The sequence below is a fragment of the Hermetia illucens genome, chromosome 4 (assembly GCF_905115235.1).
Source record: "Hermetia illucens chromosome 4, iHerIll2.2.curated.20191125, whole genome shotgun sequence".
NCBI lineage: Eukaryota > Metazoa > Arthropoda > Insecta > Diptera > Stratiomyidae > Hermetia > Hermetia illucens.
The window spans coordinates 26,420,132-26,437,453 of NC_051852.1; the positions used below are offsets into that span (position 1 = coordinate 26,420,132).

The 17,322-nt window shown below is 44.1% G+C and overlaps 2 protein-coding genes across 2 annotated transcripts; both read right to left on the minus strand.

Moving 5' to 3' along the window:
• Positions 1-713: 713 nt before the first annotated feature.
• On the minus strand, positions 714-9,080 carry LOC119656016 (RNA cytidine acetyltransferase). Its single transcript, XM_038062266.1, has 12 exons — positions 8,878-9,080; positions 8,713-8,807; positions 3,943-4,102; positions 3,586-3,873; positions 3,365-3,528; positions 2,816-3,305; positions 2,235-2,756; positions 1,660-2,173; positions 1,429-1,601; positions 1,128-1,373; positions 919-1,058; positions 714-860 (listed from the first exon to the last, which is right to left on the minus strand). The coding sequence occupies exons 1-12, from the start codon at positions 8,983-8,985 to the stop codon at positions 758-760; spliced, it is 3,003 nt and encodes a 1,000-aa protein (XP_037918194.1). The 5' UTR covers positions 8,986-9,080; the 3' UTR covers positions 714-757.
• Positions 9,081-9,285: 205 nt separating this feature from the next.
• On the minus strand, positions 9,286-10,263 carry LOC119654531 (probable U3 small nucleolar RNA-associated protein 11). The gene is made up of 2 exons (XM_038059974.1): positions 9,628-10,263; positions 9,286-9,572 (listed from the first exon to the last, which is right to left on the minus strand). Exons 1-2 carry the CDS (start codon positions 10,177-10,179, stop codon positions 9,363-9,365), a joined length of 762 nt encoding a protein of 253 aa, XP_037915902.1. The 5' UTR covers positions 10,180-10,263; the 3' UTR covers positions 9,286-9,362.
• Positions 10,264-17,322: the final 7,059 nt, after the last annotated feature.

Below are 17,322 nucleotides of genomic sequence, written 5' to 3' on the forward strand. Positions count from 1 at the left end.
GAGGGCTTCCACAATGCTAGGAGCATTGGCTGTGCCTTTTTTGCGGTTTGAAAGTCTCCTTCCGGACCCAAAGATTTGATTCCTCGTAAAGATTCTACTAAGAAGTAGAAGTTTCCACATAGTGAAAGAGCAACACGGCTTTGCTAAGCGTAGGTCTACTGCCTCCAAGCTGCTTAACATTACCAACTTTGTCGCCAAATGTCTAAATTCACGGCAAGAACTATTTCACTGATTTCGCTAAAGCCTTCGACACTGTAAGTCAAAAGATACTTCTATCCAAACTTTCGTCTCTAAGCGTTCCCATAACACTTGTTTTATGACTTGCCTCTTACCTTTCCAATAGATCCTGCCGCGTCTATTTTGACCGCTCCTTCTCCCCCTCCGCTGGCGTCATACAGGGGTCTATTCTTTGCCCTTTGTTATTTTTATTTTTTATCAACGACCTGGACTGCTCCGCCGCTAACGACATCATCTGCGGTCCTGCGTGTTATAACACACGTAACAAAGACATTTTTAACCTGCCCTTCGCAGAGCTCGAAGTCTACTGCCATTCCCCGATTCCTAGGCTTTGCCGAAATTACAACGTACAACAGCTTGGTCCTTTTAATTTCTCTACTTTAAGTAGTTTTAAGCATAGGGTAAGATTATTGCTCTTATCTCTGACGGATGAAGCACGTTGTAAGTTACATTTAAATATATTGAAAATTCGGATATCATTCAAAAAATATACTTTATTATCTACTCAATACTTTAAAACTTAAATTACGCTCGACATACGTTTGTGTTTTTTCTTTTTGTCCTTCTTCATTTTCTTGGCAGGCTGCTCAGTTTCTATAGTTTCGTCTAGTCTTTTGCTTCCGCTGTTGAAAGATTAACGTACAAACACACATCTATCGACGGCACATATTCATATATTACCTTTTGACTGATATTAATCCAGCTTTATTTTTCTTTGCTAAAGCTTTTGCCCAATCGTCTTCTGATCCTTTAATCGCGTATTCGTCCAGGTTCTCCTTTTTCAATTTCTTCAGTTCTGCTTTTTGTTTCTTTGCAATCAACTGGAATGAAGGAAATAAATGACAATGAAATTGCATTCAATGATCGTAGGAGATTATTGCTAGCCATACCGCTGCGTCTTCGTCTAGTTCATCGGTAAATGATTTCGTGATTGGTTGTAATTTTTCGCCCCTATCCAGTTCCCTTTCATTGATCATCGTGCTTTCAATATGACCTTCAATTTTGCTTGCTATATATTTTGTGACTTTCTTCATCATATCGTAGAACTTGGCCAGGACTTGGTTCATTGGCATGTTGAATTCATTCGTCAAGGCTTCGGTGGATTTCCCTTGCAATCCAATACTAAGTAGAACTGCCTGAAAGGAGCTTTTGTAAAATAAATCCATAATACAAAGGAAAACCTTTTCTTACCTTCTGTAACGTGTCAATTTGAAGACTAGACATTTTTCCTTGGAAAACTAAAGTAGCAATATCAGTAGTTAGGTCCAGAACGAGCCTATATTCAATTTGATTGCGTGTATAAGACTCCAAACGCTGGATATCGTGCGGTATGAAGTATGTGTCAATAGTTCTTTGATCCAAATCTACCAACAAATTTTGGTTATCATCAATGTCCCTGCACTGATCAAAAATTAGCCTTACCTTCATCTGCAACTTTCGCGAACTTGTTATCCAATAACGAAAGAGCCAAACTGGTTGGAAACTCCCGAAATGATTTCCCCAGAAGCTTTATGATCCTTCGACGAAAATCGGCAAAGTATAATGGAAGCCATTCCCCTGAAGACTTTGCTATGCCTGCTTTTTGCAGTGTACTTATCATTATGCATGAATGCTCTGCTGTTAGCTCATTTGGCTTTTGGCTTAGATAGACTGGCACAAAGTGTTGACTCTTCCAAAACTTAAGTAGCTCATTTGTAAGTCCATAGGACGTACCGATGTAGTCAATTCGTTCTGGGTGTCGTTCTGTTAAGCGCTTCAGAAGGGTAGGGACGTTCCTCTTCGGCTTAATAACCTCTTTGAGAAGACCAACTTCTTCTTCTTCGACTTCCTCGATTCCATTATTTTCGGCTTCCTCTCCGTTATTTTCATTCAAGTCAGCAAACTTCCCTTCATAGTAGTCGCGCAACAATCGCACTGCCCTCTTACCATATCCCATCTGAAACGGAGACTCTCATCTATAATTGATAGCCGTTTGGAAGAATTTTCACAATACATACCCTCTGATAGTTTGGATGAGTTGCTATTCGAACTATCCGTAATCCAGCCAATTTCGGGAATTCACGATCACCAAATTGTTCAGAAATATTCCAAGGAATCAAGTCTCCACTAGCCTTACGCCCCCGAGCCAGTGAATCGTTAACACTTTTTGAGGAAATTTCTCCTTCAAGCGCAACTTGAATGACTACCAGGATTTCGGGTAGTTGATCTGTTTTGTAGATTGGTCCTAGCAAACAGAATAAGTGATGCGCGGGAGCATCGCTCATCATTTGAAGGTCATTTGGACTGTTTTTGTAATGGGACGATACGTAAATTGAAACAACGCGATGCAAGAAAACTTCGGCAGCTTTGTGGTACGAGAATAATGCGTCCCGATCGATGTAGTAAAGTTCGCAAACATCTGGTGTGGGACATCCTGAAGTTATGAATTGAAGTGAGGAAACGTCGAGACATAACAAGGATGTGAGCCAAGCTTCAATATCGTCGCCAGCACGATAACGAATAGATTCTTCCAGTTTTATCTAAAGCAAACAAGTTTAATCGTTAAAAACGAACACTAACCCTTTATTCAATATCTTACCGGTGGGGGAGCATTATTTTCCTTTTGTAACTGAGAGATCAGCTTCAGACTCAATGACCGTCCTGTGCCTTCATACCCATTTATCGTTGAAGCCATGAAAATCAGGTACGGACCCAACATCTTCTTTACCAAAGGCAACGGGATAGCTGCCGCTTCATCAATAACCAATAAATCTGCCGCATTCAATAGATGTGTATCATTTGGTGATATATATTGAATTGTTTGGCGATTATGGCGTGTGATATTTATCCGGACAATTGCTTTCTTGTAATCTGGATTCGTTGAACGAATAATTGTGTAGTCAGAATGTTCTTGATATTCCAGGGCGTCGAATCCTTTCAGAACGAATTCAAACAACGTTATCAAGTTCTCGGGATGTGGTGAAGTTACGTAGACATTTACGTAACCGAAAGAAACCGCCGCCGCTATTGATAATCCCATTGCAGCTGACTTCCCACGACCTCTTGCCGCTGTTAATGATGTTGGTGGTCTGAAATGTTGGCAAAGATTATCATATGCACGTTATTGACAGAATAAAGCATTTCATACTTTAATTGCTTTTCAGCCAAGGCATCAATGAACTGCGCCACGGCTTTTGCTTGATCGTAAGTCTTGCATAAGTTCACCAGCGGACCAGCTGGTGGTGTATCCCGTAGGTTGTCTTTCAACTCCCTCAGAAGCTCTTCATTTTCCGAATTTAGATTTTGTCCCACCTGTTGTTGTGGGTTTCTTTAATGCAACTATTTTAGAAGGCAGTAATTGTTACTTACGTTCACAGGCTTCACGTCGATCGTCTTCGAACTGAGCGGTAAAACGGTGAGGTCATCATTAACAACCAAACACCTTTTGCAATCCGCTAAAGACAAAATTAAACGCTCGTTGAAACGACACGTTATGGTTTGATGGGCCTCTGTTCTGTAACGTTTATGCACATCCATGCTCATAGTGTAGAGTTGTTTTAAAGAGTTGATCGATTTAAGCAATAAAACGATCAGACCACCACCTTCAACTGTTTCAACAGTCCTGGCCAGCAAATTTGGAGTTATTGCTTCAAAATCCTGGAAATTATTAGAATAAATTTGTAAGAAAAATTAAAAGAATGGAACCATTTCCATGCGACACATTACCTGCAAAACGCATACACCGTAAGTTCGTCCTAAGATGGCATGTGTTTCTGAATAATATCTCCCGTGAATGGTGGTTGATAGACGAAACAGGTCGAAAATATCGGCCTCATTGATGTCAATCTTTCCCGCTTGGATTTTCTTTGCTCGCTTTTTCCCATGACTGGAAAATAATATTGTATGGGGTTATTGATAGTTACTTTAATCTGTTGTCTCCTGACATATTTTCTACATAACAAGCATTGAGGCACTCTGCTTAGTGCTATCCACAATAAAATAAAAATTAAATGCTGAGATCAGGGAAAGAGATAAACAAAGTATAGTTGGAGCTACCCCACTATTCTAAATGCTACTTGCTCTCTCTCGATAACAGAAACTTTGACAGACCGACCAAAAAACGCATAGTATGTCGTTACAAAAGAGCATACCATTTCGAACCAACTCGTTGACATGACATGCTTTTATTTGGACAATTATACAATTATTGACATACGAGGGGTGCTCAAAAAGTAGTGATAATTGGTTATTACCAGTTCACATGCTTATATATCCTAGGTTAGCATAACAATTTAAATAGAAAGACCAGGATTCCAAGGAGCTACATTCATTAGCGTTGTTAGCGAATCCATAGACAAACTTCAATCCATACCAACTCATTAACTTCCTTAATCCAGCCAAAATTTTTTTTCACAAATTCACCCTAAGGAACATGAAGCTAAGTACCGTTGGGGTCCAAAAACAAGGTGAAAAGGTGAGGGATTCCCCCAGGCCCGGAAAAGAAATTTTAATGAAAATAAGAGATAAAAGGCAGGCCCGCATAATTTTCTCTCCAGATTTGGATAATTTTCATCTCGGGCCTCATTTTTCGCACAATTTTCACTTCGGGACCGAATTATCTCTTTACAGCCCTGTTAAGTACGCACTTCTTATCTTCAAGACTGATATCCTCCTCCTCCTGAGAGTTTAACAGATTAGTTAGTCCCTAAGCTAGTCATAAGTTTATAGTGAGCTAGCTGAACGCGCTGAAGAAGTTAACAAATCAGATGATACACTTGCCCTGGCGTTTCCTCCTCACGTACTTGAAGAGGACGATCAGATTTGAGTCTGTGGCGCTTGCCACGAAGCTTGCCGGAGGTTAGCTGGCACCATCAGAACCGGGATGGTCGTCTGAGCATATGCTTTAGAAAAATACTTGGGGGATGTGCTCCTGGCCTGATTATTTGCGGTTGACCCCGTCGTGGGAGTTTCGAGGTAGTTCTGCCCTTATCGCGAGCAGAGCTTTTTGTGGGCTTTTGTTTAGAGTTGCGCTCGACAACTCGGGCGCCGTACCCCTTAGTTGTGGTAGAGGTATTAGATAGGTCTCTCATACATTCAGTACAAACTAGTACCGCTGTGCCAATCTCGGCCGGATTCTGATTGTGATCTAAAAATCAATCCGTGCCTGAAGAGGATCGCGGGATTATGCATACATGGCAGGCATTTACGTTAAACCCCCTGGACCTTCATGTCCTTGCAACGCGAATGTGGATGTGAAATTAGCATATTTTGGAACATACGTCACTCGAAACGATGCCATTTAAAAGCAAGTATTGTATTTTCGAATATGCTGTAAAAAGTGTTTGGATTCTTGAGTATATTCAGGCCAGATAAATTGGCCTTACCAATGGAATAACACTTGCCAAGCATTTCTTACTGCAACTTCGAAGCGCGACTGTGTAAGCACAATGTAACCATTAGATCAGTGAGAACGCTTCGATGCGTTTTGTACGAGTAATCGTAGTCTTCGTTGTAATTGAATAGTGCCTTATTGGGATCGATTCCTAATCTTGTTCCAGCCTGTCGTGAGCGATCAGGTTCAAATCGTGTGTCTTGCTCTTCGGAAATTGAAGCAGCAAGTAGACCCTCCTTTTGCTCGAATATTTGTAATTCATACATCATGTTGCTGAGATGTTTCGGTAGCCCTTGAAGTGGAAGCAACTCGCTTCTTGTCAAATCCTGTATCTCGGTTTTCCAATATTTCAATATCGCTTGAAGTAGAATCTCTGATCCGGTCATATTGTCGAAGTGCGCGTTATTCTTTTCATATTTCAGCAGTTCTTGGCTCTAATTTCTTCTATTTCCTGTCGTGAGTCTCGTTCCTTAGATAATTCAGGAGCTCTACTGGCTCGCAATTGAAGTACATGCCTGCTTCATCTTCCAATGTCCGATTGTTTGGGTGAAATTTCCAATAATTTTCAGAATTTGATGTCTCGTCAATCAACAGTCATTATTTGTCATGACGAGTGGTATATAAGTGATCCATTGCAGCGTCGATCATCTAATGGCGAGCTACACGAATGTGGATGATGAGTGGTGGTGGAACGTGGTGGAAGGCAGTACATAAGTCTGACATAAGGCAAAGCTATGTTACAATGAAAGTCCAGCGTTGCATTACCTTGGCACCAACACAATCACGAAGACCGTCAACCAACTAAATTTCCCTAACAGGTTTGCCAGTCATGAACATCCAGGGCCGGGGTTCTTGGTTCCTTCCCGGTCAATCACTTGCGCGTTAGTTTTTTTTTTGTGATTTTGTTCCCTTCTTTATTAGGCCGTTAGGCAGTTTAGCTCCCTTGGTGAAGAAATTGTCGGTGGTATTATCCCTCCTCGAAACTTTATGTCTCTGCTAGAGTAGTTTACCCCGGGTGGGTTTAGTTCTTTTTTTTTGAGTATTGACTAGTGAGAATGAAATCTGTGCCCTGACAGGGAGATCATATTTGTGAACCAAGAATCTCGGCCCTCATCTCGCCGAATTGCTAGCATTGGGGTTAGCTACAGCACGTTCCGTTCGGTTTCACATATTATCTTGCGCAGTCGGTGTTCACGACTGTTAGGGGAGTTTGTTTGGTTCACAGCCTTTTTTTGGGAGTAGGGTAGGTGAATGCGTTTACGCACAGAGTATTGAACTCCCGCAATAGTACGCTGTCGGACTACGAACTAAACACCTCCCTTTCATCAGAGAACTAGCCTGGAACCGTTTGACACATTACTTCGGGCTAGCCCCCTCCCGCTCTCCCGGCTTTGGGAGCCTGCAAGTGAGGGAATTCCTTTCACCAACGGGCGGGGAGGGGAGGAAGGGCGTTGTTGTTAGTTCAGGGAACCCCTTACCGTCCGATCCCTCCGTCGGTCGAGTTCAATCTTCTTCGCAATAAGAAGAGCCCGAACAAAATGCGAAATACGATTCCAGCTGCCAGCGCTCTTCAGCATCTCTCTGACAATGTTGCCTGGAGAGAGCTCCCCTGTGTCTGCATAAAGCTGCTGGCGAAGGACGTCCCACCTCTCGCAAGGGAAAAAGGTGTTTTCAACGTCGTTCGCCACTCCATTGCAGAACACACAATCAGGAGATCGCGCCTTCCCAATCCAGTGCAGGTAAGACAGAAGACTTCCATGGCCACTAAGAAGTTGGTTAAGGAAGTAATTAATCTCGCCGTTCGTTCGGCTCAACCACGGGTCTAATTTGCCGACGAGCCGCCCAGTGCATCTGCCCCTTGGCTCATTTTGCCAAGAAAGTTGCCACTCGGTAAGGCTGCGTTGACGTTCTTCACGGGCAACCACCTCTCTTAAGTTCTCGTCCTTACGGCTGTAGATAGCTTTGCACTCCTTGGCAAGGAGGGCAAAGGGGATCACTCCCGCGATCACCATCACACCTGATTTGGAGACGGTGCGATAAGCAGACGCCACTCGCAAAGTTCTCCGCCTCTGCACCTGAGCAAGGCGTTTACGATGCACCTCCTTGTCAGCCCATACCTCCGCACCATAGAACAGAACCGACTGCGTTGCTCCCATGAGGAGACGTCTTCTAATTGATATAGGGCCCCCAACATTCGCCATTAGCCGACTCAAGGCCGCGACTGCAGACTGCAGCCCTGTCCGCTGCTGCTTTGATTTGCTCGAAGAAGCTCATCTTCGAGTCGAGCATTAAACCAAGGTATTTAATCGGTTTTGACTCTATAGTCAACTCGCCGATCAATATGGGACGCAGAGTCGGGATTCTCCTTCTGATCAAGACGACTACTGCGGTTTTTTGCCAGCGCAAAGCTGAAACCGTGACTAGTCATCCATCCGCTTACTCGTCGTATCAATGTGCTAAGTCTGTTTCGCGCCTCTTCAACAGTGCGTCCGGCAACAAGTGCCGCAACGTCGTCTGCACAACCGAAAAGGCGGGACTCTTCGGGCATATCGAGTCTCAGCAGACTATTGTAGGAAGCGTTCCAGTAATTCGGCCCTAGGATGGATCCCTTTGCTACGGTTCACAGCCTTGGTGACTGTGTTGGTGCCAAGGTGATGCCACGCTGAATTCTTATCGTAAGAGGGATCTCTTATGGGTTATGCAGTGGAACCGACTCTCTCAATAATTCTCATGAGCGAGAATGCTTTCCAGCTTCATGGTGGAAAACTTCCTGGCGGAATTTCTAGAACATAACCAGAAACGGACAAGGGGGGGGGGGGGGGGCAATGACGTAACATGCCTGAAGAACCATAGAGAATTTGAGATCGGAGTGAAAACTATGTGGACTCCTTTAGCACACTTCGTTGCGTTTTCAGCTGATTTTGTTCAAGTCTTCGGTCCGGGATTGGGGGAATTACCTTCACTCCCTTGTCAGGACCACTTATGGCACCATTCAGGACTTAATCTGTGACTTGGTACATACATATTAACATTCTCTTACTTGAAATTACATATATCCTCCACTTAACCAATGTGGGGGTCATGACTTCATAAGCTTACTTTACCTGGAAATTGCTTCGTCCTTTGTTTTATAACACCACAAAACAGTTGGCCGCGTTTTTACAGTTGACTTTGTTAGGATATCATATAAAATCGGCACCTGTTCGGTTGAAAAATAATTTGCATTAAGTTTTCATTCAAACTCCACCTCCACATCTACATCACATCACCTGGTCGCGCGCTTTGTCGCCGATGATTATAAACATCGTCCGGTGGCCAAGCTTGACACCATTTTCAATCATAACACGAATTCGATTGTCAATCTTTTTCTTAACCATTTTGAATTAGTTTGGAACTCACTTTACAATTTACTGAGGAATTAAAACACTTTCAACTGGATGTATCCAATCAATGCGTGTCCGGCACGTTAGAACTGTCATAACAAATCGCACGTGTTGCTGCCGGGGTGTCAAAACAGCAGCATTACCATATGTAGTCGGTTTGTCCATAGCTGATATACACGACACTTGATTAGAAAGGGTTTGGACCTAAGCCGGATTCCTAGACACATTCCGATCCCAGATTCTTTTCTTCCTCACAAATTCCTGTAAATTTGGACTAAAATAGCGCAGCCTCCATTTAGTCAACTAAATTTTATTCCTCGTTGGGTCTTATTCTCTAAACAAAACATACAAAACGCTTGGAAACCGAGCACTCATCGCTTCCGCTCATACGCAAACTTATAAACAGGAGCTGAAGTCTTGGTTCCTGGTTTGATTTTCTTCGGTTTCAGTTCCCGTTTTTGACGCAATAAACGTTTCAATTCCATTTTCTGTTCGATTACGCTCAATTCCTTCTCCCGATCGATCCGGGTCTGCAGTTCCTTGTAAGCTGCTTCGCGTTTCTTCTCCAGTTCCCGCAGGTTCTATAAAGACCACAATCAGGTTCGTGGATAATATTTCGTTTGATGGTGCACTCACCTCTTCACTTATGTCCGGAATATTCAGTTTGTCCAAATCCTGCATTCGAGGCCTGTTCGACTTACGAGCCACCAGGCTCGGGTGGGTGTCCAGTCGCTTGGCCAAATCGAAATGCTTCGCCTCTTCCTCGTCGTCTACAAAGAAAATATGTTTGTTGGGTACTTCGTTGGCGACGTCGATCATGTGGAGCTGGGACTGCAGACGGTCTATTTTCCTGGTTTCGATTGTTCGCTTCATTCTTATGTACTTGATGTCCTGCGTTTGCATGAGGGCGATCTGCTCCCCGGTGTGCTCGTCTGGTTGCTCATTTTCACGGTGCTCGTCGTCCTGCACTTTGGATCGAATCATGTGATGGTAGAATTCATCTGGATTGCGGTCGAGCGCTTTCTTCCGCAATATTTTGAGCGTTTTCTCCTTGTTTTGGGCATTTTTCGAGCGAACTTTGTAATCTTTCTTCTTTTCGAGGAGTCCTAAGTGCTGGCGTGATTCGGGCTGATGACGTTCACGGTGGGTGCGTTGGTTTGTTTTGGAGGCTTTCTTCCAGGACGACATTTTGCTTATATTTACTGGAATTTACTTTTGAGAGATGTAGGACGTCAACTTCCGAAAACCACGATGTTTACTCTACTGTCAAACGTCAAGGTTGTTGTTGCAATTATGAAGAGAAAAATATTGATGATGAGCTGACAAAAGTAATTGCTGGTGTGGATTCTAGCTAGAAAGCAAATAATTCTCAGAAGATGGCGCTCATAATGGTTCTAACGATAAAATATTTACTTCCGGTTGTAACGGAAAATAGCAAACATCGTTAAGAAAGTCATGATCTGTATGATTTAAATATGTTATGTACCCCTCTTCCCCACGAGCCCTTTTAATTTTGAATGGCAGAGAAATGGTAGTTTGTTTCTTGCGATTTGTAGTCTTGCGTTGAACGGAACATATTCGTAAGGACGTCGTTGTACGCTTTCTACGAAGATAGGAAGATGTCACTAGTTGTACGGGAAGATGTTTTTGTGTCAAATTTCGCGGGTTTCTTGTGTTGTGGTTTTCCGAAGTGATCTTGCTTTTTGCAACTTTTTAGTGATTGTGAAGTGAAAACATTTTGCAAATTAGTGAGTAGTGTTTCGGCGAAAGAACTTGGTAAGTTGAAATATTTCGCCATTTCCATTATGCACTATCTGTGTTCCTAAACTTCCTGCTTAGGATGCTTATTTTCTCCATATTTCGACCTAGGGAAAACTTCACTTTGTGGGTTCCGACAGATCACAAGGCTAAGTCCCTGATTTTGAGCGAAGTATAATGGGAACGATGGATTTTAGATTCGATTTTCGGAGCGGGAAATTCTCGTCAAACTCACGCAGTCCGGTTTGTCCTCCTAGGTTCAGGATCTCCTGGAATAAATTGCATTTATGGCATTCCTCAAACTTTTTTCTTAATGAACTTTGAGCAATGGAACATTGCATGTTCCGGATCCTTGAGGGTTTTGGTGCGTTCAGGGCAGTCGGAAGACTCACCATTCCAAAGCTACTTCTTATAACCATCGTGCTCCGTTCTTACGGTTGCTCATCCACAATTTCTTATTTGTGCCACAAATAAATTACTCCGTACATCAAGGAGGTTGTCGATACTTCCTGCAACTTATACTTCGACCCTCGACGGAAGCTATCATCCTTGCCAGACGAGAACTGACCTCTCCGGACTATTCTTGGGCATAATCCAAAAACTCGTTTTAACGAGGGCCAGCCTGGCATCGATCGTCACTCCCAGACATGGTCATCAATCCATCATTTCGTGAGGGTAACGATAAGAAACCTTTTCGTCTTTTTTTTCGCCCGGTCCAGTTTTACCATACGTAGCCATAATTTGAGGGTATGAAGAGTTTTGCTTGTATGGTAGGTAGGTATCAGTTGCCGCTCCGAGGAGCCTATAATTGGGCTCTGTAGTGCGCTGTTTTGATGCCACAAACGCCTAAGACCGTGACTGCTGTTATGAGAGCAGGGAGGCAGAGTCCAGCGGGTTCGTCCGGCAGCACGTAGTATTCACGAAGGAAAGCAGTTCTCCTACCCTGCAGCTAGAAATCTCTCTGAGGTTCCCAAAGAATAGTTTACCCAGTGGCCGTAGCCTGACTCTAGCTAGAGCTGGGCAATCGCAGAGAAAGTGTATGAAGGTTTCCTTTCCTCATCCGCAGCTTCGGCAATGCGAATTGTAGGGTATACCGAGCCTGGCGCCATGGTCCCCTATGGGCCAGTTTATTTGTCGTTCCTGACTCCGAACCGCACTGGATAGTTGACCTTTTCCAGTGCCGGCTGTTTGGCTGTTTGTCGGGGAGGAGAAGGAACTCCTTGACAACAACCCGGTTTGGGGTTTTGAAGGCGCAGCGATTGGACGAGCTTGTCCTTATCCATGCGGATCTTCAAGCTATAACATGGAACCCACGAACCACCTGAGATGAATCAAAGCAGGAAATGGCTCCCGTGTGTTTGCCTTCGGTGTCCAGGAGATGCTCAATAACCATCTCCGACAGCCTGGCCTCAACACTGGTCCACATCTCCAGCGTTAGTTTGCCGCTAGCGGAATCACCATCCCGCACGTCGCTGAAGGGTGTCGCAGTTCGTGGCTCGTCGGCTGACTGTTGCTGCGTACTTTTCTTCAGATGTTGCTTAGCATCTGAGCTCTTGCCCACTCTGCTTCGCTTGTGATCTTGCTCGACCTCGTCTTGAGATCGATTGCACTTTAGAGCGATGGGTTTCGCCTTCTGCTCGTCTGTCAGGCGTTTGCTGTTGTATTCCTCAACAATCGTCTGGTATTTAGCAAGGTCATTCCATTCCGCTCGTCGACAGTACCGGCTTTCTTATTCTTATTAATCTTGGTGAGAATATATATGGCCTTCTGATGCTGGGTCTTGAACAGTGGACCTTTGCTTCTTAGTCAGTTACCGGCGGCCAACATTCTTGTTGGTTTTCACTTTTGAGGAATCCCCCGACGTCGAGGGTTTCGGGTTAGGAGTACTATGTCTGGTACGCGCTATACCCAGTTTGACGGCAGTGGATTCCAGGCTGGAAACCACTAGTCCGTCTGCCGCCTCGCTCCGGGGGGTTCCTACGATTGGTTTCAGCACAGCGGTGCTACCGCTGGCGCCGAGTGTTTTTGATCATCTATAGGTTTAAGGAGGGGGATCCCTATAATAACTTTACTCTTTGTGCAAAAGTTGCACCTTTGTTGAGGTAATGATATACAGATGAAGAAGATTAGAAATCTTGTATGATCTTGTTGCTAACTTTACTACGTTTTATCTAAGTTGGTCTGATTGGCTGCCATTAGGATCTTCTGAGTTCTTGCCGGAAGTTTGCGGGACGAAAGTAGATTGTGTGTTATTAGCGCTCTCATTACTCGTCGCAGTTACAGAAAGCACTGTATAGCCTTTTTGCCTCCAATCTGACAGTGTTCCAAAAGCCCAAACAAACACTTTCTGTAATACGTCAAATTTTAAATTGGGAATATTTAGTTGAAATTGGAGCTGAGAGTCTATTGCTTTCAAAGTAGCGAAAATGATTTCAAGCAGATGAAACTGCATGGCTAAATCGGCTTTTGAGACTGGCATAATGTGAGGACCTAGTCTGATATTCGTAAATGCAGGGTTTGCGAATGTTGAACCATTGCCAGTTATTGAAGGGCGTCTTCATCATCATCATCATCATCAACGATGCACCAATCGGCATCTGGTCTAAGCCTGCCTTAGTAAGGAACCCCACACACCCCGGGTTAGAGCCTAGGTCCACCAATTCGATATCCCTAAAAGCTGTCTGGCGTCCTGATCTACGCCCTCGCTCCATCTATAGATATTATAGACTTTCCGGGCTGGATCATCCTCATCCATACGGGTTAAGTGACCCGCCCAATGGTGAAGTTGGTCGCCTCCATATTAAACCAATTCGACTGTAATTCCATCGGCTCCTGGCGACTTATGATTTTTAAGTTGATGGATTGAACTGACTGTTTTTCCATGCTTGGTGGTGGCAGCATATGTTCTTCGTCTTCAGTTGGCGGGACCTCTAACTCGACGATATTCTGGTTGTTGAATAGTTCATCGAAATACTTTACCCATGGCTCCAATATGTCCATTCTGTTGGAAATCAGATTCTCCTCTTTGTCTCGGCAGGATGAGCATTGAGGTGTATAAGGCTTCATCCTGTTGACGTGTTGGTAAGATACCAGGCGCGGTTGCTCCGTATACTTTTCGAGTTCACAGACCTTTTGGTTCTCCTTTTTCCATCTGTGAAATCTCTTCTCCGTTCGACGAAGTTCGTGATAAGTCTCGGCTCGTGCCCGCGTTCTTTAAGAATCCAATATTACTCGGTATGCAGCATTCTCCCATTCCGTTGCTAGCTTACATTCAAAGTCGAACTAGCCGTTCTAATATTTTTGCTACTGTGCCGAAGTATGTTTGTGACCATATCAATGACAACGTCCTTCCGGTGGTTGTGAAGATCATTTGTCGATGCTCAATTTCCAGGATCTCTGTTGCCTTTAGTGTTAACTCTCACCTGATTGTCAGACGGGATTTTAGGCGTTGTTGCGATTCGCGCCCGGGTCACCATGCAAACGAGATAGTGATCCGAGTCTATATTGGCCCCCTATATATTCTGACATTCTTCAAGGCTGAGAGATGGTGGCGTTCAACCAAAACTTGTCCAATTTGATTGAAAGTGGTTTCCTCTGGAGAGGCTCACGGTTGTTTGCGGACCGCTTTCCGCGCAAACTAGGCACTTCCGATAACTATTTCGTGCGAAACTGCTTATTGAATAATTCACAATCCGTTATCATTGGTATTCAAATGTAAGCTATGGGAGCAAACGTACTGCCTGAATACAGGATCTGTCCCTACTTCGCTGTTAAAATCTTGTCGGACTCTGCAGCTCCTCTGTAGGGGCATCAACGTTAATGAGGTTTATATTTCGAACCACAGAGTGCATAGTACTTAAAATTTCAAAATCGATAACAGCAGATTTAATTTTTGGGCTGACTAGGAAACCTACTCCGAGCCTAAGGTTTACTGGATGGCCACTATAATATATGGTGTAGTGGCTCTTCTCTAGGAAATCTGTCCCTATCCAGCGTTACATCAGCCTTATATTGGTTCAGGGTATCGGCTCCATGAGAAAATGTGCAAATCGTTAGTCCACTTTTGTTGCTGGGTTTGTCGTTGTTTAGTCAATCCACTCCGAGGCTCGTTTTGTGGCTTTCTTATTTTTCATGTGTGGTTGTCAGGCCTAACCCCAACCTGAAAGACCAGTTGGTACAATTTTTCCCGTTTTTATTCGCCCGTTTTTTTCTGTAGCTTTTCGTTAAGAAAGAACTCCCAGTGGTCACCACGTGGAGGAAGAGATTGGGTTTGGTAGTAGAGTTGTTAGTGCTGGTTTAGCGGGCGTTTCCCAGGTTTTATCCTCCATCGTGGGTACCAATCCATGTTTCGCCCCTACCCCAAAGGATAGTATAGCCCTTTGACAAGGTCAATCGCTGCATTCTTAATCACATTGCACAACAGAGGTTCAAATGCAGAGTCTTGATCTGCTTGCGTAATCTTTGCGGAAAAATGTGTTTTCGTACCCGATTAATTGGGACAAATAGCCAGAGTAACTTTGCTTAGCTAAAATGCCTTCAATCCCCTTTCCAATTGGCTAATTTAAATGAATTTTTGCCGAGACTTACATGATATTCTTGATGTATCACAGGCTTCCTCTAGGGGGAATAGCCGATTCTCTACAATATGTATGTGTATAAAGGTAACGGTGACAAGATGGATAAGGCGAAATGAAAAAAGCATCTTCAGAGCCAGCCTGTGGCATTTACGAAGGATAGTAGCTCCCCCACCGTAAAACCAGAGATTTCCTTGTGTGGTCCAAAGAATTGTTTATCCAGTGTACGTAGTCTGGTGCTGGCTAGAGCTGGGCAATCGCAAATTAAGTGCCTGAGCCTTAGCTTAGTCTAGCCAATCCGTCGGACCGTTTATTTCCCTATGACCGGACACTTAGAAGAGGGTGACTTCGAGTAGGCCACCCAGTCTGTTCAACTACTCCCTGCACTGCCCCACCCTGTGTGAAGGATGTCGCCATTGACTACAAAGCCTTAATGGTCCCTTGGCTGTCGTTCAGAATGGCTATGTTACACTTGCGGTTCCGATCAGGCCACAGGTACCTGGAATACATTGTCGCATGCTGGGAGACCGTACGACTGTGTGTACCCAAAAAAATTTTCGCACCCACTTCACAGGCGATCTTTGATGCGTCTGCGGAAAAAACTGTGTCACAAGTTTGCAGTGGGCGCTGGTCATCCACTCTGGCCTGTATGGCAGACCTATCACGAAATTCGGCTTGCAAGTGGCGTAATCCGTGGAAATGCATAGAGTTCGCGAGCTAGTTTGTCTGTTCGGATGTTACTATGGCCGTAGGGTTTCACTGTCGAAGGGAATAATCTATGGCACCGGAGAGATTGCGCCTCCTTTCCGCCTGCCCGCTTTCGGTATGAATACCAAGTGCATGTGTCTCTAGGAGTGAGGTACATATCCGAACGAGATACAGCTCTTGCTGTTTCTAGAGCGTGAGTGGCATTATGCTGCCTGTCCTCGGAGGCTTATGCCCTGACTGTTTACAGCCCAGCTAATTATATCCTAATTAATAACTGATTCTATAATCTCACATGATTGTGGCTGCATACCTCCAAGCAAGGTTCTGAAAAGTGCGTATAAACGAGCAGCTCCAGGGTTTCATTCGAAGATTCCGCCCAGGAGCCTTTCAATTTTTAAAGAAAGTATTTCCTTCTATGTTCCTTGCCTAGAATCTTATTGAGTTTCGCAGTTTTGATAGTGATTTCAATGTTCTGGCAACAGTTCAGCCAGGACCGCTTCCCGGCAGTCTTGTACTTGTACTTCATTTGGCAATCCTTGTATGGCTATTCGTGCTTGTAGCAGATGTTGAAGGTCTCTCTGGTCAGTTTCTTGAGAATTTACAGATTTTGATTTAACAGCGGTGGAATGTCTTTTTGCTGTATTTCGCAGGGCATGAGGCTTTAAAGGTAAATTCGAATGCTTTCCTTGAGCCTCGACGTTTGACTCTAGTTTGCCTGCATGCCGATGTAGCCGTTACGACTATCGAAGAGTTTTTTTATGATAACTTCACTAAACTTTCTCCATTCGATTCTCCTGGGGTCCCTGAAGGGATTTAGGCTAAAAAGTATCCAACTTTGATCTGAGAAGGATCCGTTTCTCCACCCTGAAAGTCCCATTGTAGATTAGTAGGTTGATGTTAAGGTCCTCCTCCTAATCGTTAGAGTTCTTCGAGCTGGGCAAGTTTGTAGAAGGTTGTCGTACTGTCCCTGTTATACACCGATAGGTTTATGTCACACACCTTTTTCGTTGACTTGACAAGTTGACATTAGTATCGCAGCCTCCCTCTTTGTGATGATGGACTTTAGATGTAGTATTATAGTTCTTCTGGTGGAGCCGATCGGTGACAAGTTATGTACGCCGCGGAGATAAACACATTCTCCGCTCCCGTCTGCTCCAGTTTGATTCCCGTTAGGTCGCTAGAAGTCCAGTCACAGAAAGGCGTAGAGATTCTTTCTGGCAAGAAGTCATGATCTAGTTCTGTCCCAATCAGTGTCCTTTGTACTGTAGAATAATTTGTAATATTTACTTTG